The sequence below is a fragment of the Erithacus rubecula genome (genome assembly GCF_903797595.1).
Source record: "Erithacus rubecula genome assembly, chromosome: 16".
Classification (NCBI taxonomy): domain Eukaryota; kingdom Metazoa; phylum Chordata; class Aves; order Passeriformes; family Muscicapidae; genus Erithacus; species Erithacus rubecula.
Window position 1 is genome coordinate 9,863,898 of NC_136668.1, and position 21,845 is coordinate 9,885,742.

The 21,845-nt window shown below is 41.7% G+C and overlaps 1 protein-coding gene across 1 annotated transcript in view; it reads left to right on the top strand.

Moving 5' to 3' along the window:
- SPOCK1 (SPARC (osteonectin), cwcv and kazal like domains proteoglycan 1) overlaps nt 1-21,845 on the top strand; it is a 271,106-nt gene that overhangs the window by 232,780 nt on the left and 16,481 nt on the right. Inside the window, exon 7 of the mRNA XM_079320207.1 lies at nt 19,896-20,012. Coding sequence (XP_079176333.1) covers nt 19,896-20,012 — 117 coding nt within the window. The remainder of the gene's footprint in view (nt 1-19,895; nt 20,013-21,845) is intronic.

The window sequence follows — 21,845 nt, forward strand, 5'->3', positions numbered from 1 at the left end:
GATTGGCTCTTTCCTGCCTCACAATCATTTGTTGGATCCTAGCTCTCTTCTCATGGGCACAAGGCTTTAGAAATGGGTTTTTTCCAGGAAATGTCTGTCTGCTTCTCTTCTATGTATGAGCTGCTCCTGCTCTTCAGTTCTGATCTTTCATCTTATTTATATAATCTTTATTGTACGTTATCTTCATCTTAACTACATAAATAGCTTGAGGAAAAGATCATATAATATATATTATTCACTTCATTATAAATATTCACAGATAAATCTGCAACAGATTACTTCCCAGTATGAGCTAACTTTCTTTTCAGAATGAAGGCATGCCCATTAACTAAAAAAATTTTAAATGGCTTCAACTTCAAACCTGCAATTTTTTCTGGCTTTCATCTGATTTTAATTCAAAAATTTGCTTGCATGTGCAAAGTAATTTCCATTAGTTTCTTCCCATTATCTCTACAACCCTGTGAGTAATTGCTGCTGTCTATGAGAGAGCATGTATTAATATTTTGTTAGACAAGACTGTAACAGGTGACTTTTTACTTTGATTTTCAGAGACTCATAAATTGATAAAGAATAACTTTTCCAAAAGGCCAGTCTCTCTAAACTTCAGGCCCATGTAACAAGCAAGCAGGACTCTTGATCAACAATACTCCACATAGAACATGTTGTGATTAGACTCTTAAAGATGATGAAATATTGCCATTAATACACAAGGAAAATAACCAGAATTTTTTGTCAATGCAGAGCAAAGAGATCTGCCCACATCATGATATTTGGTGCCAGGCTTATTTGCACCTAATCATATTTGTTTCAACGAATGGCAAATAAAAAAATTACAAACAGAACATTTTGATTTAAGCCTGTGACCTTCATTCCCAGAAAATCTCAGTATTTTCTGCTAAGAAGTTTATTCTGTGGATGGAAAAAAGTGGATTAATGTGCCAGCAGTCAGCAATCTGTGCATGTAGATCCCTTTGGCTTGTAATTGTTATTAAACTGGTTCACTGCACCCTTCATAAAGTGTGGAATCTCTTGGTAGCAGAGTAAATAGACCTCTGTTTATTCTGAGAAAACTTGTGAACTACTGTAATTCATTTCAGATTTATAGATTCACCGTCTTTAAATTGATGTTGTTTTTTACAAGGAAACGAACAGCCAATTTTTTTAACAAACCAGAGCAATTTAATTCTTACAGAATTTATCTGCCTGTGGATCAACAGCATAACACAATTTTAATTACACCAACCACACTTCACTGAATTCCCTCATTCTGTAGCAAAGCCTTATCAGAGTAAAGGTGCATGAGATGTGTTGAGCTCTACTGAGCCCTAAGTCACAAGGTTTGCATTCTCATCATACAAAAAAAACTTCAAAAGAGCCAGTCATTTACACTTCTGTCTTGGGGGAAGCAATACCTACTATTATATAGAGAATTAATGGAAAACACAAACTACTAAGTGCCTTTGTAGTTAAGAAATCAAGTGCAAAACCATCTGAAGTATATGATTACAGAAAAAGGAAGGAAGTGTTGAAGCAGATCAGCAGCACTAGATTGAAATAATTATTGTTGGTTGTTCATTATGTATTAATTCACAGCTAAGTGGATTTTACTGCTTTTTTGCAGCACAGATACAGTTCTCTGCTAGTAAGGCTTTGTATCAGCCCACTCACACTTAACTGCAGTGTTTTCTGAATACATAGATATGAATCCATTGCAGCTGCCTTTGTTGTCTAAGAGGAAAGGAGATGCTAAAGGAGATGCCATCCCATCCCCAATGGCAGAGAGCTGCAGGTGCTGCCCTGTGTCCCTGGCAAAGGCAGCAGAGCTGCAGCACTCAGACTGGGGGAAAGCATCAGTACTTCAATGCCTTCAGCACAATTCCCCCCACTTTTAAAATAAACCCTGGAGAGGAATTATCTGAATCAAGAACTACTTTCCTTATTGCATTTAAATATGTTTGAGGTGTTTTTTAATAAAAGCTGCACAACCTGTTTGCTGAACTGCCTTTCACACCTGTTGAACCTATAATTCAGCTCAAGCAGAGAAGTGGGAGTGGTGATTCCCATCTCTCTGGGGCAATATTGAGAGATGGATGAAAAGAGAGGTTGAAGGGGAAGACCTGGCAGTTCCCTGACCTGACACCAGTCCTGCAGACAGCAGGAAAGGCCCCATTGCTGCTCCTTGGAGGTTTAATTTTGTGGGAAGGCAGTTTGGGCATGATTTTGGCACATGTGACATTAGAGAGTTCTGTGGGCTCAAAGCCATAGGGGACTTAGGAAACAAGTCTGAAGCAAATCAGACTTTGTTAGTTCTGTTATTTAGAGCACTATTTATTTTATTTTTTATATATAATCATTAACTGATTGTGGTAGTTTGTCTTTCCACTGTAGACTAGAAATAGCTGAATGGTTTATGGAAAAAAAAGTCATTTCAAGGAGTTCTTAGGAAGATTTAGTCAGTGATTTTGATTTTAAATGCATCTGTAAAGGACTAGAGAGAAGACAATCTGAAAAAGAGATCTCAGTCGATGTGCTGTCACCCACCATTCATGCTCCTTGGCATCTCTTGTAATGTCTCCCAAGTCTGACAGCAGAAATGGTGCAGTACAGTCCTACAGCACTTTTCAGAGTACAGATGGGCCAAGCACAGATGGCAGAATTGCATCCTGTGCAGCCTCTCGCTTAAACAAATATAGAATAATTTCCCTGACACTGCTGGGGAGTTTTTCAGATTTACATTGAACTAAATCATGCCATGAATTTTTGATTTTCTCTTTATCATCATCCATCCCAATTAGTGAGTTTTCTTTCTGACACAATGCCAAATTGTTATATTCATCTTCATATCCTTTGCAAGATACATTTCATGCATCTGGAAAGGGTTATACAGTTCTTTAAGACACCTTCCTTTTAACAATTTCCTTGCTTAGCTAATAAAGTAGTCAACATTTGTTATGCCCATTTCTTGTAAACGGAATAAAATATGGTTTCTAAGCAAAAAGTTTGCAACCTACATAAAGCACTGCTAATTAAAAGTATGCCAGCACAGGTAAGCAGTATGTGCAGTCTTACAGTCAGTGCCTCAGATAAGAATTGTTATGTATTTGTCTGGCATCATGCATTTTTTGTAGGCATCATGTTAAAGTTGAGTTTCAGAAGTCTCTGAACATGACTTGCAGGTGTTTACAGAGAGTTTCTGACAGGTATGACAAGAAAAGCTGAAGATCCTTGTTTTAAAATTTAGTGACTGGGTAATAAAGGCTGTCATTGTTAACAGAGAGAAGTCAGGGATGGCTCAGTAGAGGTGTGATTAGAAGTGAAATAGAAACTGTTAAAGGGTCTCAAAACTGAGACTTACAGCTCATGTGTTCTGTGTGGGGACTGGAGAACAGAGGGGAAATGCAGGGAGCAGAGATGGTGTGCTCAGCATGAGCTGTGTTATCTTTGTGAAATTGTCTTTGCAGGAGCATTTTGAAGGCATATGAAGAGAAGGTGTAGGACTCAGCAAGGCCACAGGAAAGGGCATGAGAATAGGCAGGAGGAGAACTGATAAAATCTGCTTACCTATGAGAATGGATTGGAAATGATGTTTTAAAGTATCATTTACTGACTTTGCACAACATTTAGGCAGAGATAAGCTTGAGAAAGCCTACAGCCCCACTAAAAGCATACAGAAAAAGGGTGGGGGAAAATCTGCAGTGAAGGGCTTTGAACTCTAGAGAGGAGCAATGAGGAACTCAGTTCTGCCTGTGAGCAATGTACACTGACCAATTTGTGAAGTGTATGAAATTTAGACAAAAATTTCAATTTGATGGGAAGTCAATCCATCCATCTTTCACATGTGTGTCTTGGAAACTGAACTGAGTTTGTGTTTGTGGACAGTAGCAAGGTGGGGACAGAGGATGTCTGCCAGATTGCTGCAGAGAGCAGGAATGGGACCTGCAGTGAGACAGGCAGAAAAATGTGGGAGACAGAAACCTGGGAGAACAAGATTCTTGAGAAAGCTGCACTGAGAGTTGGGCTTGGCATCAGTGTTGGCTGGGCATGCTCCATTTGGAATGGATGAGTCTGTCTTTACTGGAGTCAGAATGGGGATGCTGAGCTGGGAAGGAAATTCGGGTGGTGCTTTGGAATAGGAACCAAGGCAGCAGAGAGGGAGCTGAGTGAATTCCCAGACAATGGGGAGGTCACTGGGATTTATGGTAGAACTGTAGTAAGTAAAGAAGAACAATTGCAGCATTCTTAAAGTGAGAAGTCACAGCTATTCCTGTACTAGAGAGTTTTTATTCCACACTTTTACAGATGTATTCTGATGGCAGGGACAATGTCTGAGCTGTAGCATTTGCCCAGACAACACCAGTATAACAAAAGATACCTTTTTTTTAATTTGGTAAAATATACCAAGCTGTTTGAAAGTAAACTGATGGTGAGAGCAAGAGGAGAGAAAAGTGGATGTCATTTTCATTTTCTAAACAAGCAGAATAATGATCTTTAGAATTCAACACATCAGCTATTGAATTTTTCATTCTGAGATACATAAAAGATATGGTTATACAACAAAACACAACTCCTACAAAAGCAACTAGGTGAAAAAAGCTCAGTGAGATGTGGATAACTGAATTTCCTCTGACAGAAAAGTGATTGGCAGATCAATAGCCAAAAAATCCAGCTCTTGAGAAATATGTGAATATTCAGCTACAACTCTATTGCAGATCACAGTTCATTTCTGTGAGTTCTTCCACACTTTATAGGAGCTGAAGAATGAATTTATTAATCTTTGTTGACCTATTGACCTCTAAATTTATGCCCTAGAATACAGATTTACTTTTGAAAATCCCAAGTTACTATGCATGCATACACATTGCATCACACTGTATATACAGTGTAACATATGGGGAATTGATATGAATCCTTTTCCCTTTAAAAGAGGGTACTGAAAGGGGAAAACAATCAGTTCTTGCTGGAAAGCAGGTCAGCTGAGGAGCTGAGCAGCCAATTTGTGAGCTGTGAGACACTGCCAGATGTGAGGGTTCCCTCCATGACCCTGCCAAACCTCCTCTGCTCCCTGCTCTCCTTGTGCCCTCATGTCAGGTCATATTCCACATCTCTCACCTAAAGGAAGTCCAAAAAAAGTCTGTTCTTTTATTGGGCTTTTGCTGGCTGGCTCAGAGTTTGGCACAAACTGCACTTCCTCCCCACTAAGCACTTAATTGCCACAAGTTGTGTTCCTGCACACTTGGAGCTGTGTCCTCTCACCTCCACCTCGGTGGTGTCTTCAGGAAATCCTTTGGACTGATGTTTTGTGCTGCTACCTTGTGACTGTTGGCTGTAAATACACCAGTGCCTGAGTTCCTGTCTCCTGGGTTTCCCACTCACCATTCCTCTGACACAGGAAAATACACAGACTTGTTTTCATAAAATGTGAGTGCTTGAGATTTTTTTTTTAATTACAGCTGAATTCTGTTACACAATAAAAAGGCCTTGTAGGTTGAGTTAACATTTTCACTTAATAATTTTGACAGTGCAATATAGTACAATTGAATTAATCAGTTTTTCCTGAGTTTCTGTTACAGAGATTTTGAGGGTCTCACTTAAATCATCCTATTTGCAGACTGATTACTAGGGAGGGAATGCATCATTCTGGGTTTAAATTATCTTTCTGGGAACAGATTTTAATCTTTCCTTTTTTTTTTGTTTTTTTTTCTCCTATGGAGTCCTGTGGATGTATTCAACTCTGTGTTTTCAAAATGTATTCAAATTTTGTCTGTTTAATGAAGCATGCCAAACATTCCTCAATTTTTGGACTTTAGAAACCTATAGGAGTAATTTCTTTTCCTGCTATTTTTCAGAAAGAAGGATTAAGGATTTGCTTGACTTTTTTGCTTTTTCCAAAAAGCATAGAGTCTTTCATGCATGAGAAGTTGTTTCCTATGCTTGTCTAGCATTGAGCATGATGGGTTACTTAAAGAAACCAACTTCTCAGTTATGCAGTGCTGGGATTTAAGTCTGGCAGAGGGTCAGATCTCTGAGGGACCAATCTGGTGGGACAGGCTGTGCTCAGAACTGCCTGCTTTCTAATGCAGCACAGCCATGTTTCAGTGCTGCTTTCTAGGAGTTAAATGGTCTTTTTACTGAGTCCCCCATGAGGATTCTGGCCAGGAGATCTGGAGCACACAGGGCAGTTTTCTGCCAGCTCAGCCCCAGCTCCTCCATCCTCAGGAAGAAGCAAGATGCCAAAGCCATTCCTGTGTCTGGGACCAGATGCTCTCTGCCCAGGGTATGTACAGGTACTTTGAATCAGGAGCACAAGCACCTGACATTAGAGCTTGGACTCTTTTGCAAGAGCTATTGAACTAAAATTTTGATGATTTAACACCTGACTTGGGGACAGCAAAGTAGTTATCCTGCTGAAGGTCACATTCCATCACTCGACTCATGATGAATATGAGAACATAAGACAGCTCAGGGGAAATCTTCTTTATTTTTATGAGACAGTCCAGGATCCCACCACACTTGCGGAATAGAATATTGGTTCTTTTCCCCATGTCTTCTTTAGCAGAAAATAAAAAGGATCTATGCACCATATTAAGAAATCCAAGGTGTATTCAGCCTGGAGAACTGCAAACTCTGCTTTCTTTGGCACTGTGTGAAAAAGGAACAAGGAAAGAGAAAAGGAAGTCTTTAATCCCTGTGTGTGACACCACTCAGACAGGTACTTTCCAGATTAGATATCAGACTGGCAACTACCACACTCAGTTGTGGTCTGCTCCTTCATATGCACTTTTGGTGGAACTTTCACATTTTCTCTAAGAACTGGTTATGTAACAGGACACTTGCTTTCTTATCTCTCTTTCCAGAAACTGTTGCTTTTCAATCAAACCAGCAGCAGCAAAGGTCAGGGTTTATGCAGTAACATTAGGTGGGAGTGCAGAGGGGGAGCTGGACCAGAAGCTGGGAGCCAGCCTTGAGCCATGGGCAGCTCTCTTCTTTCCTCTGGCTCTGTATCACTTGTCCATGAAGGAGCATTAATGTCCTCTGTGTGTACCATCTCTGCACACTGTTGGGAATATGTAATGTTGCTCTTACTAACAATATTCCATTACTTTCTCACATTTGTCAATAAATCATCTGTTAAATGAATCAGGCCTTGTGAACTTGTACTGGCAAGATGGATTTTTGCATGATGTTTCTTTAGGAAATGAATTAAATCTTAGAAAGAAAAATGTGTGCACAGTGGCAGAGCATGCTTTCACAGAGAGAGTATGATGAATAGAAGGAAAATAGAGTACACATGCTTCAAAGAGCACATTCTTGTAATGATGCTCAGTACTAATATGATCTGAAGTAAAGATGGTAAGATCAGAAGCTTTCAATGCTGAAGGATTACCATTTCCTTTGAAAGCATTATTTACTGCAAAATCCTGAGATACTTTTAGATATACATTGAGTTCTTCAATTGTTATTTACCTAAGTCCTTTTTTTTTTTTTTTTTTGCTTTCCTCTGTATCCATCAAAATAATTGGGCTTTCAGCAGTGCTTTTTACAGACAGAGGGTATGAATCCAAGGGTGATTTTTTTCTCTTTACTGCATGCCTTTACAACAACTGAAGGAGGAAGATTCTCTTGCATTATTGCTTGCATGGAGCAGCTCTGAGTCTGTGAGCAAGAATGAATACATGTTAAATCCAATCTCCTGTTGCTGTCAGGGAAGGCTGCAGGAAGAAAAAAAAAAAATCCCAGTGACTTCTCCAAGATTTTCTTAAAATTAGAAGTGCTTTTCTATGATCAGTCATAGAAGGTGTAGTAGGGAATTATTTCTGATCCTTAGCATCAAGAACAGCCTGTGGTTATTAACTCACAATGAAATTCTGAGACTTCGTTGCCTTTATGGGATGACTGCTTTTCCTGGCACTGAAAGGGACAGTAGGTGGTGCACTGAAGTCCTGTCATCTGCAGATACTTTAATGTCCAGGAAGTTTTGGCAAAATGGGAAAAGCACATTCCAGCTCCATAGCGAATTAAAAATTTTTAAAAATTGAAAGGTATGGAATGTGAAATGATATTCCTGCATCCTTAAGGAGCACCAAAGGAATTGTGAAATTTAAAAGGCATAAGGCAACTTTTGGAGGAAGACTAAATAATATATTCTAAAATTCTTTCAACGTGTGACAACCTTGGAAATTCAGAACCTTGGAAAATCAGATACAGGCCATAGCCTAATGTGCTGAAATCTGGGATTTGAACTGGACAGTCTGATAAATAAAAAAACTAGGCAAAATACTGTTTTCACGAGAGGCTGAATTCCTTAGACAGCTCTGTGCAGTGTTAGAGGAACCAGCACAGCCTCGGAGTTCCAGTTTCAGAGTTGCCACTGGGAAGCTGCTGAGAGTTGCACAGTGTACAGCTTTACCCTGCATTCCAAATCCTCTGTCCTCCAGGATGCCTGGCTGGACTTTTTACAAGATTTTCTAATTGCAAACACTGAGAACATTGATCCACAGCCATTCTGATTAAATAATTACTCTGAAGAGCACTTCTGCTGCCTGGCAGGGGATGGGGCTGGAAGAACTGACCCAAATCTCCACCCAGACCCTGCTGCTGCCCCCTCCCAGAACATTGCTCCTTCCTCACCTATTCTTTCAGCAGGTACAATCCAGGAATTTAATTTTCTTCAGAATTACCAAATTTTAAATTAGATTTAGATTATTTTGACTTTAGCTTAAGCCATCAGCAAGTCAGCATCTAGGCCCAGGAAAGGGGAGGGGGTGAGTCTCCTTTCCAGGCAGCCTTTTCTCCTTTCTTTTGCTCACAGACTTGCCTGTACTTTGGGGAGATGATAATAATTGCATCTTCAAAAGCCTAAACTGCCCTACAATACCCTATTACCTTGTGCCAGCCTGGCCTCTTCAAAGCTTTCTCAGACACAGTTCCAAATATGTGGTAATTTTTATCTTAGGAATTGCACAGCTTATGGTTTTCATGATGCCACAGGAGAAGTTTGATCTCAATTGCTACTTTTCTATTATTTTGGACATTAAATATTTTAATAGTGCAGATATTTTTAAAAATCAGGACCTTTTCAATAAACCATATCCTCAAATACACAAAACCCAATCTTGCCTCTAAAATGCTTTAAAAATACACAAATGCACATCAAGAGCTGAGAAAAGAATTGACATTTCTTTAAATGATTCTTCAAAACATGCATTGGTAGGAGATCTTTGCAGCTGCACTCCATACTTTTCTGAAGTTATTGATTCCCACACTTCTGAGTGCCAGGTGCTCATTAGTCAGCCCATCTCATATTTTTCTTTACTCTGTTAAATGAGGTTTTGTAGTTACATGTGGTAATACATGTTACAGTAGGCAAATAACAGACAGTATTTTGAGCTGTTTTTATCTACAGCCTTCTCTGACACTCAGCTCATCTTTGCTATCCTCTTTTTAATCCTGGAGAATTTTGTTTTGTGCTTTATCAACACTCCAGCTCTTTGGTCCAGAAACAGAGGGCAGAACAGTGTCAGTGACCACCTCAGCCAAAAGCACTGAAGTTTATTAAAAATTGAGCCACTCCATCACTCCTGCAGGGCAGATTCAGGCAAGTTCCCAAGCCCAGGTTCTGTAAGGGAGGGGGTGCTTCTCATTTCACCCCCAGCTGGGGTCCTGTCCTTTGGGGAGCTTCCACAGTCTCTGCTCACACCACAGGACAGAGTTGTCTGCCCAGAAGCCAAACCCTGCTTGTGATGCACTTTCTTGTGCATCTAATGAGAAGTGCATTCTAATGCCTCTGTTAATGGGATGCACTTGAGCACTGATGAGCCATCCCAGACAAGTGTGTTTGCTCACACACTGACTGCTCTTTGCTCCTGTTAATGGCCCTGCTCTGGTGTACAAATGGCTCCAATAAAATCCTAGTCAGATCATAAATCTGTGCAAATTTGGTTCTCAATGTCCAGGACTGTTGTATTCCCTTTCAGTGATTCCTGCTGCCCTTGGTTGCTCCCTGAGCACTGGGTCACAGCTCTTGTTCTTGCTGCATCTGTGCATTTCTGCCTTTGCAAGGTGCAGTACTGCATAGAGAGTTCTGATTTCCTGTCAGGGGATCCTTGCAATCCACGGGGGAGCTATCTTGTCACATTTGCACTTTCTTGTTGAATTTCAATCAGGTTTCCCAACAATTTGCTGGAGGAATTCCTGTGGGACACCTTCAAATGCTCCTAGCCACATGCTGTCCAACAACTTCTTATTTTCTCTTCTAGGGTTGTCTGTGTTTTCTCTTTTGAGAATAATTCACCACACGACAACATTTTACATTAATGAAGCCCTGGTGGTATCAGATGTGATGACATTCTGTAGGGAACAGAGAAAATAAGCACAGGGATATATACTCAGTATAAAGTAAAAATCAGCTGATGTGCAAAAAAGTTAATGAGGGGGAAAAGCAGCTTCTGCTGGCTTGTGCTGACTCACGAGTATCTCTCTCTCCATCCTGCTCAAGCATGGGCAAATTGAACTTATATGTGGCTTTTCTAAGGTCCCTCAGGAAGATAATAAGGATGGTGGGCTCCAGTAAAAATTAAGTGAATCTACTCAATTTTTTCCCCGTTTTTCTGTTTGATAGAGCACCAGTTTCTGGAAGAAGGAGTCATTCCCATCAATTCCTGGGTCCCTCTGCAGCCTTTGGGCAGTATCCAAGATCCCAGCAGGGATCCTGGGAAGAATGTGGGGTGAGATTTTTTTCATGTGAGAAAGCAGATCAGTCCTAGTGCTCCTGTCACTCTGGAAATGCCCTGTGCTAGATCCACTCAGGCTGCACAGTGAGAGTCCTGCTCTTGCCTTCTGTACAATATTCTGCAGTTTGTTTCTTCAGGTAGGGCAGTGATCATTATGAAGATCCCAAACATTGTCTCCAAAACAAGCACATCTAGCTCACACTGGCATTTGGATCTTCCTACCCATAAAATAGTAACTTTTCACATTAAAGCAAGCAAAAAAACCCCAATGACCAACTGGGAGCTGCTTAATTTTAGATTTGAACAAACTTAAAGAGACGGAATAGTGTCAGAAGAACAGAGTTGTGTAAAGGTAGTTTTTATCCCATGAACCACCTTCATGTGTTTTAGAAGAATGGTATAAAATAATAATTAATGTCTCTTTTTACTATTACACTTTACAAAAATTATCTACTGCCATGGGTTTTGGGGTTTTTTTTCCAAATTCAGTTTAGGTCCATCTGTGATTTTACAAGGAACTGTAAAAATTAGAGGTCTCTTACAGCTCATTTCATATATAGTAATATTTTCAACTTCTTTTTGAGAAATGGTTCATGTGCTTATGCTCAACATAAGCATTCTGTGAAATCACCCTGTGTTTTCACTTTTTTTTCCTATATATAGTCTTTTCACTTCTATTCTTGGCTGTTGCTTTCCTGCTCCAATTAGGCATAAATAGATCTTCCCATTTCTTCTCAAATACTGTCAAATTACTAATTTCACTTCCTGAATTTTCCTCTTTCCAGCTCAAGGCCATTTCCTTCATGGAAAGTAGTGACTGCCCTTAACATTTAAAGCCCAAATATACACACTATGGCAGCCTATACTCTTTGTCTAAAAACAAGTGTCCTACAATTCCTTCATTTTAACCACAGTGAGTTTTATTTGTTATTCCCAGTGCCTTAGAGTGGAATATCTGCTGAGCTGTCAGCAGCAAAGTCAAGTATCAGTGCAAGCCTCCCATGGGCCATGAGCTCTGTGTTTACTTTAAACACTGCTTTAAACTCAGAGCAGTGGTCAGTTCTAAGAACTCTGCCCTCTTGCAAAGATTGGCCAGTGCTGGACAGGCCATGGCTAAAGCCAGCTGGAGTCTCTTCCTGAGATCTGCTGAGGATGTCTGTTCAGAGTGTAAAAACAAGAGAGGGAGAGAGGGAGTAAGAAGGAAGGCAAGAAGGGAGATAATGACTATAAAAGCTTTTTTTTATGCAGAGCATTGCATGAGCTGTGGGAAAAGTCCACTCAGGCAGACATTTTTATTTTCTCTGCTTTAGTTTTCAATTGATGTAACTCTATTCCACCTTTCAGGTGTTATGACAGAATTGAATGAGGGCATTAGAGTGAGCTGGCAAACTAATTTTGGGAGGCTAAGAGCCATGCAGGAGATAACATTTTAATTAGTACCTGACATGGCCAGAATGTCAAAAGGGACATTACTCCCACAAGCTTCCTGCTTGGCTCTGACAGTCCCCTCACCATCATTATAGTTTGGATGTATTTAAAATAAAACTCCAGGCTTCTTAATCACCTGGCAAACTTTCCAGGGTTTCCACAATTAAGGTGAGCACAAAAGGAAGCAGCAGTAAGTACTGGGAAAGCAGATGTACACTTTGCCTCCAGCTCTGGCAAGGGAGCTTTGTAGCCCTCAATCTTCATTCACACAGTTCTAGCTGAGCTTTGTGCTTTAAATGAGCCATTTTAAAGAAGCTTCAGATCAAAGCCTGTTTCATCTTCCCAATAACTCAGCTGCTCCTGTAATCATCTCAAAGTCTGAACTGCAGGATCTTGGCGTCTGCTGCTGTATGTATAAGACAAGGTAAAACAAGTGACAGAAGGATCAGAGGTGGTAATCAGCACAGGTGTCAACCCTGTGGAAGAATAGCCAGTGAGTGCCAAAAATGCAGTCAGACAAATATATCCACACAGAGCTTTTTCATGAGTGTTGGTGACTGCAGGAGCAATTTTACATGTGAGCTGTTCATTGATGGGACCAGCAAGGCATGTTTGGAATGCACTGCCTTTCTTTATAATAACAGCAAACAATCCATTCCTTTCTACTTCATAAAATTATTGGCATAATACTTCATTTTTTATTGTTATAAGAAGTTGCCTGAGGCCTCAATGAAAAGAGCAAATTAGAGCATTACTCCTTCCAACCACGAACAGTGAAATATTTGTGAAGGCAATTATCACTAGAGTTGCATCACCAAAATACCACACATAAAACACTTGGGAGTCATCTACAAGTCACACAGATGTGTGCATGTTTATATGCATCTGTGTGGAGTTGGGTTGGAAATGGAAAGTTAGCACAGCCCTGAATTGTTCAGAGCACTATTCTGCATTTCTGGGAGCAGACCCAACTCCTTAGCCCAAAAAGTGCTACCATTTTTTAACTGCCTGTTTTAATAATCCACACATGTGTGGACACAATTATGGCAAGGTGAAATAGGATGGTGAGTTACCTACATGAAAATGTAATGATGTTTGTCAGAGACAGCATGGTTAAAATTGCTGCATTTTATTTTTACAAAGTGTGCAAAGTACAAAGATAATATAAAAATTATTACTTGCAACAAAAGATCAGCTGTCAACCTCCATGCTAAGGTACATTTATATCAAACCTTTTTTAGAAGTGTTGCCACATTGTTTTTAAATATGTTTTACCATATAATTTTGTTAAGTTAATCCTCAAAAATACAAAAATGAGAGTTTTTCCTCTTCTGAATTGCTGAAATAATGCCTGTCCTACTTCTAACTGGAGGAATATATCACTATTGGGCAATGTCATTTAGAATTGTTCTATATCACATTTTAATCAAAACTAAGTGGAGTTGTCCTACAGGCTTACAGAGCAAATGACTGGACTGTTTGTTATCACTCACATGTGCTACCAACACAGCTGGCTTCTGCTTGTGAGCCAGGCAGCAGGCAGGGCTGGATGCCAATAATGCATTCACTAGCTCTTGTTCCTCAGGGAGTAAAAAGCATCTCAATCCTTGGGCTCTCTTGCAAAGGTTTCTGTTTCTTACTTACATTTTGTAGCTGGTCACCTCAACCACAACCCATTGATTCTGCTACACAGCAGCCCATTTGCATCCTTTAGCAGGTTATTAAAAAGTAGTGGCGTGTCCCTAAGCTGAACATATAATTTACATGAAAAGATCACTCACTTCAGTAACTAAATATGCATTTTTTTAAAGCTGCAACTCTTTTTTTCTTTTTGTTACTTCTCTGTACTTGCAGTTTCTTTCCTTCTGCAGTACAGAAACAGCTGAAGCTGTTCCACCTCTCAGGGGTGCATCCCTTTGGCTCAGGGCTCCTTGATCTCTACCTAAGAGACTAGACAGTATTATATTACAGTAATATGAACCCAAAGTCCACATGTAATTGGTAGGAATGCAGTACTATTTGTAAGAATTATTATTAGAATAAGAATAGGAGGAGTGAGAAGGCAACAGACAGATACTAGAGAGATGACAGGGAAATCAAATGGCACAAAACCTTTTGTACACATTCTGTGAATCTGGTTGCATACTTTGCTTATTGGGAAATAGTGTAATATATCACTGTAACTTGTTCCTGGACAATATGGACTTCTTATTTGCCACACATTGCCAGAATATTCCAGCAGCAAGTGAGACACTAATACAGTCCTCCAGGAATGTGCTTCCTAAGTATTAAATTTTGTTTAGAATTCACTGCAGTAGGAGTTGTGAGGTTTGGGTTTTTTTATTTTGCTAGTGGATGGAGATTTTACAATATTGTTTTGCTAGGCTGGAGTAAAAATGGAATGTGATTCAGTATTGATTTAATCTTATGCATCTACAGGTAAGTTCTGTTTTAATGTTGATTTCTATCACTAAGTACTATTGAAAGTCCCTATCTGAGAGTGAAATTAAATATTATGCTGCTAATTTTCCCCACCAATGTATATAGGTTAGTATCTGTAGAGCTGCAAAAGTCCATAACAAAAGCAGGCCCATAAAAGCCAGAGCCTTTACAGCATTCTAATGGCTTTCCATTAGGTCAGATTAATGCTTTCTGCTTGGTGAAAATAGGTAGTTAGCAACAGTGCTTTCAGTTTGTGAGGAATAAATAAGTGCTGGACCAAGTGCTTCACCCTTGGGAATAAATCTGCACTTTAGGTGCTTTTTAATAAATCACTCCTGCAGGATAATTTGTCACATCAGCAGATGCAGATCTGGGGATGTTGCTGGGTCCAGCAGCTCTCACATCCTGCCCCTGCATTCTCATTGCTGAGGCTCAGAGAAGGGGCAGATTTTGAGGTCCCACTGCCACCTGAGGAGCAGGGGCTGTGCTCTGGGGCCAGGCTGGGTCACCCAGCCTGCCTCTCCACCCCTGGGGCAGCAGCATCCCAGCAGCAGCATCACAGCAACAGCATCCCAGCACCCAGCATCCCAGCACCCAGCATCCCAGCACCCAGCATCCCAGCAGCAGCATCCCAGCAGCAGCATCCCAGCACCCAGCATCCCAGCAGCAGCATCCCAGCAGCAGCATCCCAGCACCCAGCATCCCAGCAGCAGCATCCCAGCACCCAGCATCCCAGCACCCAGCATCCCAGCAGCAGCATCCCAGCAGCAGCATCCCAGCAGCAGCATCCCAGCACCCAGCATCCCAGCAGCAGCATCCCAGCAGCAGCATCCCAGCACCCAGCATCCCAGCAGCAGCATCCCAGCACCCAGCATCCCAGCACCCAGCATCCCAGCAGCAGCATCCCAGCAGCAGCATCCCAGCACCCAGCATCCCAGCAGCAGCATCCCAGCACCCAGCATCCCAGCACCCAGCATCCCAGCAGCAGCATCCCAGCAGCAGCATCCCAGCAGCAGCATCCCAGCACCCAGCATCCCAGCACCCAGCATCCCAGCAGCAGCATCCCAGCACCCAGCATCCCAGCACCCAGCATCCCAGCACCCAGCATCCCAGCAGCAGCATCCCAGCAGCAGCATCCCAGCAGCAGCATCACAGCACCCAGCATCCCAGCAGCAGCATCCCAGCAGCAGCATCCCAGCACCCAGCATCCCAGCACCCAGCATCCCAGCAGCAGCATCCCAGCACCCAGCATCCCAGCACCCAGCATCCCAGCAGCAGCATCCCAGCACCCAGCATCCCAGCAGCAGCATCCCAGCACCCAGCATCCCAGCAGCAGCATCCCAGCACCCAGCATCCCAGCAGCAGCATCCCAGCAGCAGCATCCCAGCACCCAGCATCCCAGCAGCAGCATCCCAGCACCCAGCATGCCAGCACCCAGCATCCCAGCACCCAGCATCCCAGCAGCAGCATCCCAGCACCCAGCATCCCAGCACCCAGCATCCCAGAAGCAGCATCCCAGCACCCAGCATCCCAGCAGCAGCATCCCAGCACCCAGCATCCCAGCAGCAGCATCCCAGCACCCAGCATCCCAGCAGCAGCATCACAGCACCCAGCATCCCAGCACCCAGCATCCCAGCAGCAGCATCCCAGCACCCAGCATCCCAGCACCCAGCATCCCAGCACCCAGCATCCCAGAAGCAGCATCCCAGCACCCAGCATCCCAGCACCCAGCATCCCAGCACCCAGCATCCCAGCACCCAGCATCCCAGCAGCAGCATCCCAGCACCCAGCATCCCAGCACCCAGCATCCCAGCCTGCTGCTCTCAGGGCTGGAGCAGAGCATCACAGCCATCAGCAGGGAAGGACCCAGGAATTATGTCACAGGAGGGTATGATATCAGATGGCTGCTAAAGCAGAACTTGTGTTGACATCAATGAAATAGCAAAGGTGAAGTACTGCTGGTTGTTTTCTCTTTAAAAGATGTAGGAAATGAATTGAAGCCAGGGTCTCTTTTCTCCACAGGACACACACCAGTGAAAATGCCTATTTACATATGTTTGCACTTGGGTCTGTTTCACAGAGCTCTAAATGGTTGTTGACAGTTGACTGGACAGGTTTCAGTTCTGAGAGAGAGGCTATGGAGAGGTTCCTCCCTTGCTGATTCTCTTCAGCCTGGATTTTTAAATCAGTGCTTCAAGTCATGTCAATATCCATATTGTTTGCAACACCGGTGGTCTCTCCTTATAAATCTTCAAATAGCAAGAGACCCATTATCACATCCATTCCTCCTACAGCCTTACTCTTCTCATCTGAGAAATGTGACTTGAAACTTCTATTAGTAGTGAAGAGGTACATTTGCACTGCATTTTTCATGAAGAGGGTTCTTAAAAATGCTTTATAACTTCTGCTAATATAAATTTATATATAAGAAGCTCAGATGAGGAGCTCCTCAGAGCTATGCTTTTTAATTGTTTGATATATAACTAATGGGCCCTACCACCAGAAATAAAACATTGAGTGCTCTGGTTCCTGGATGCCAGAGCACTGACTTTGTTTGCATGAAACTCCTGCCCTCTGAATATCAGTTCACTTTGAAGTGTCCTCAATGTGCCCCAAACCAAATAAATTCAGAATGATTATATGCCTCTGATAATGTTCAGGTGAAATAAATAAAAATGGGATGCAACTCCATTGGATAGAAAGGCAGGATATTTTTAACCAGGCATGGTAGCATTAAAATAAAATTTAATACAAGAAGTGTAAAATGAAAGGATACTTCCTCTATTTTAATGTGCAGGAGAAAATAAAATTAAGGGCATTAAGTACTTTAAAAAAAAATTCAACGGAACTTTGCATTAAATATTTGAATTCTCGTCCAGAAATTTATTATTCTCTCCATATTAATAGCAAGGTTGGCTCCTGTTTGACTCATGAAACAGCATTTATTCTAGTGAAGAAAGATTGCAGTCCTAAGAGAGAACCTCAACATCATACTCACTGTGGAATCATCCTTAAGCAGCATGCTTAAGGAATATCTCAGTTATTTACAGAAAAACTACCCAGAATGCAGCAAACTCCAGTCTTACTGTCAATCATGCTTCAGATCAAATTCCAAAGAAAATCTGCAGGGTTTTTGGTCAGCAAAAACAAGAGCAATAAATTCACCCAGGATTCATTCTCAAACACTGCCCTCAAAAAAATGCTGTTTCTCGACGTGGCTGAAATTCCAGTCATGGAAAAACTGCAAGGGCTTCATTACAAATGGCATTTAACAGACCCTGACATGTTTGATGGGCTCAATTATACAGAGGAGTTGTTTCAAGTCTGATTTACCATTAATTACTTCTGTTTACCATTAAATTAATTACTTCTGTGCCACCTATGCATTCAATGCTGGTTTGTATTGCAGTTTAAAAGCTTGGATTCCAATTACCCCAGTCAATGCAGTTTACACCAAATGACCACTTTGTGAGATTTATTTTAGAGACTTTAATTGGCCCTGGGGAGTGCATCCTGCAGGGGGCTGAGGCTGGGAGAGGGGGTGAGTGTGCTCCTTGTTCCTGCCCTCCATACAGGGGACTTGGGGAGCAAATCCAGTGTCCCCCAAAGCATTTGGCTTGCTTTGGGCTGCTGGGGTGTCTGGGGTTGGCTTTGTGTTTGGAAGTACACACACCTGAATTGGGAAAATGGCTCTAGAAGGTTTTTTCTTTATTATTATTTCTTTTTCCTGGGTGTTCACTGTTTGTGTACCTGTCCAGAAGGCACAGTGAGGGGTCAGGAAGGCACAGGAATTCATGTTTGCAGTCCAGAATTCCAGCCTTGGCCTCCTAAAGGTGACATGTGCCACAATGATTATTTAATAACCATAAGGTTTGCACAATAAAACTATATTACTCATTTCTTGGGCAAATGAATCCTCTTTTTTTTTTTACCCAACTTGGAGAGATAAGATAATTTACAGTAAGTAAAATGTAACATTAATCCAAGTGAGAAAATAAAGTAGTAAGCTTTTTCAGCAAGGTAAGACACTTTACAATTGGTGTTGCATTGTTTTCCATTTATTTTACTTTGATGGGATTTTTTTTTTTTAAGACCTGATTTTTCCTTACCTGGACTCAGCATTAGAGGGATACTGAACTTCATATTTTTATCTTGCATAGAAAAATTTATCCAACCATTTCAGTGTTACAGAAAAAAATGGGAAAATCTTTTTTTTCTCCTCTCTCAAATTTAGAAAAGGCTAAAATTTCTGTTCTTAACTTAAAAGTTATTCTTGTCCCAAACTGAAGAGTGAGAAAAAACAAATCCTCAGAGCAGCCATCACATATCAGCAAGTTCCTTGTCATTGGAGCTGTGAGTTTAACTTGGGAGAGCTGTGGGACTCAATTGTTCTTCTGTAAGGTGGAAGGAGGGATAATATAATGTGCAGTGAGATGGAGAAGACTTATTGTGACTGTGAAGGATGTCTGCCTCTGTGGCATAAAGTCTTGCTCTCTGTTTCAAGAAATGTCATTTAATTGTAGAATGAGTGCACAGCAGGAGTAATAAAATTGCCTGAGCATGTGAATTTTAAGCACTAAACATGATACAGAAATAAGAAAAATTTTTTGAGAGAAACTCTTGGTTAATACTGCTTTCTTCCTTAAAAATATTTGCTTCTGCTGGACATGAATCTCTTGGCAGAAATTACTGGGAAAATTAGATACTTCTCAGTCAAATTTGTAAGAAAATAAATGTTTTACCTAGATAACAAAATGGAGTTGACAACCTTCAGAGGTTGCAGTGTCACACTTCTAGTTCACTAGAACTAGAGCAATATAACGATTTTTTCTGTATATAAATAACTATATATATTTTCTATTATGGTGGTAATAGCCTTATACTAAGCCAAATGTGAATATAAATTATCCCTAGCATCTTTTTCCAGTAGCATGCCTAGGCAAGGATGTCCCTCCTCTCCATCTGTTTGACTTACATTTTTCTCTGAAATCCTAAAAGGTGAAAACATTTAAATTAAATAGTCACGTAATTGCCAACCTGCCAGGAGCTCTGCTTGGCACTTCCTCCATCACCAATTGTCTCAGCTTCCAAGGAAGCACTTGAGCACAACTTATAATTCATAATGACTTACATTTTCTTTTTGTCTTGCATCCTTTTCCCTGACCTTCTCTTTTTCCTTCAGAGCTCTTAATGAGGAGAACTTTGCAGCCATAAACACAATTTTTCCAATGGACCCTCTGGGGGGAGGTTTCTCCTGGTGCTCCTGACTCAGCCTGGTGTTATGTTCTCTCCTAGCTTGCACAGACAAGGAGCTGAGGAGTCTGGCCTCCAGGCTGAAGGACTGGTTTGGTGCCCTGCACGAGGATGCCAATCGTGTCATCAAACCCACCAGCTCGGAGACAGCACAAGGCAGTAAGAACAAACCCCTCTGCTAGGGAATACTGGCTCTTGCAGGAGCTTCCCAGCCTGGCAGAACTGAACAAACCCCTCTGCTAGGGAATACTGGCTCTTGTAGGAGCTTCCCAGCCTGAGAGAACTGAACAAACCCCTCTGCTAGGGAATACTGGCTCTTGCAGGAGCTTCCCAGCCTGGCAGAACTGAACAAACCCCTCTGCTATTGAATATTGGCTCTTGTAGGAGCTTCCCACCCTGAGAGAACTGAACAAACCCCTCTGCTAGGGAATACTGGCTCTTGCAGGAGCTTCCCACCCTGAAAGAACTGAACAAACCCCTCTGCTATTGAATATTGGCTCTTGTAGGAGCTTCCCACCCTGAGAGAACTGAACAAACCCCTCTGCCATTGAATATTGGCTCTTGTAGGAGCTTCCCAGCCTGGCAGAACTGAACTGAGCACAGCTGTTGGTGCTGCAGCATCCTGTCAGGCAGGTGCCAGTGAAGCAGGTACCTGAGACCTGATCCTGCAAATTAATGCTGTTTTCAGAAGGAGCTGCAATCCTTCTATCCTCTCTCTGGCCCAAACTGCTCTAAAAACTGGCAGTCAGAGACAGAGACTTTCACAATGTAATCAGGCAGATAAATGTCTGAAGGCCATGAAGATCACCTCTATATGAATAACTGAAACTGCTCAGGGACTTTGCTCAAGCTCTGGGGCTAATTAATAAGGTGTGGTTTGTGTCTGTACAGTTAAATTCTATCACCCTCCAATTCAATATGCCTGCATCTAAATAATTCCTTGGGGTTAGACTCTGGTCTCTGCTTAACCACCAGTTTTGTGGCCAAGCATTTTCTGGCACAATGTCAGTGGCATAAGATGAAAATATGGCTTAAAAGCATAGGGAACATTATGCAAATTTTGGAAAACACTCACTTAGATTTTACTTTAAAATTTCCTGCTAACTGTTTATGTAAGAGAAAGAATAATTAAAACATCCACATCTGAGCCATGCAGCTAGAAGAGTTAAATGGTGGGGAAAGCTGGAGCCCATTATGTCCTAGGTATTTAATAACACTGTCTTTCCCTCCTTTGATGTTTTTTTTTTCTTAAAGAAAGGAAGAAAATGAACAGTCTAGAGGACATTTACTCTCTGTGGGTTAAGCCAACATGACTGATTTTGATGTCACTTAGCCACCAGGGAGGGGAAAGATTTGGGTAGCAGCATTAAAAGAGGTCATGCTCATCAGAGAGCAGATGTGAATTCACTTTCTGTAAGGACTCATTAATTCTTTTAAACAGCATGTCCCAAAACACGTGGGCCCTTGGGCTGAAAAGTAGGATGCACAAGTTTTATCTAGGTGTGTGCCTCACTGTCACTTCACTGATTCTCTGGGATGAGCTGCCTGAAGCCAGGCTCCAAACCCAGAATTTGAAGGGTCCAAGTGCAGAATTTGAAAGGTCCAGTCAGCTGCCTCTTCTATGGCTCTTTTCACCTGGTGTCCCTGCAGAGTGACACCACAGGGGCACTAGAGCAGACCCAGCTCATCAGGGTGGGCATTTTCTGTTAGTCCAGGTCTTCACAGCCCCTCTCTTTTCTGCTGCATCTAAGCTGGGGTAACAGACTGCCTCTTCCTAAACAGACAGTATACCACAGGCTGTATTGCTCAAAACTATAGTCAAACCCAGTAATTTGCCACATATCACTTGGTGGTGAAACAAGTCATGTTCTGTGTAAATGATATTTGTTCATGTGTCCCTTATTTTGCACAGTATTTATAACAAAGTCAGTATCTTTAAAACCATATGTCCTACTTATTTCTGAAACAGTGCTCCAAAAAAAGATATTCTCA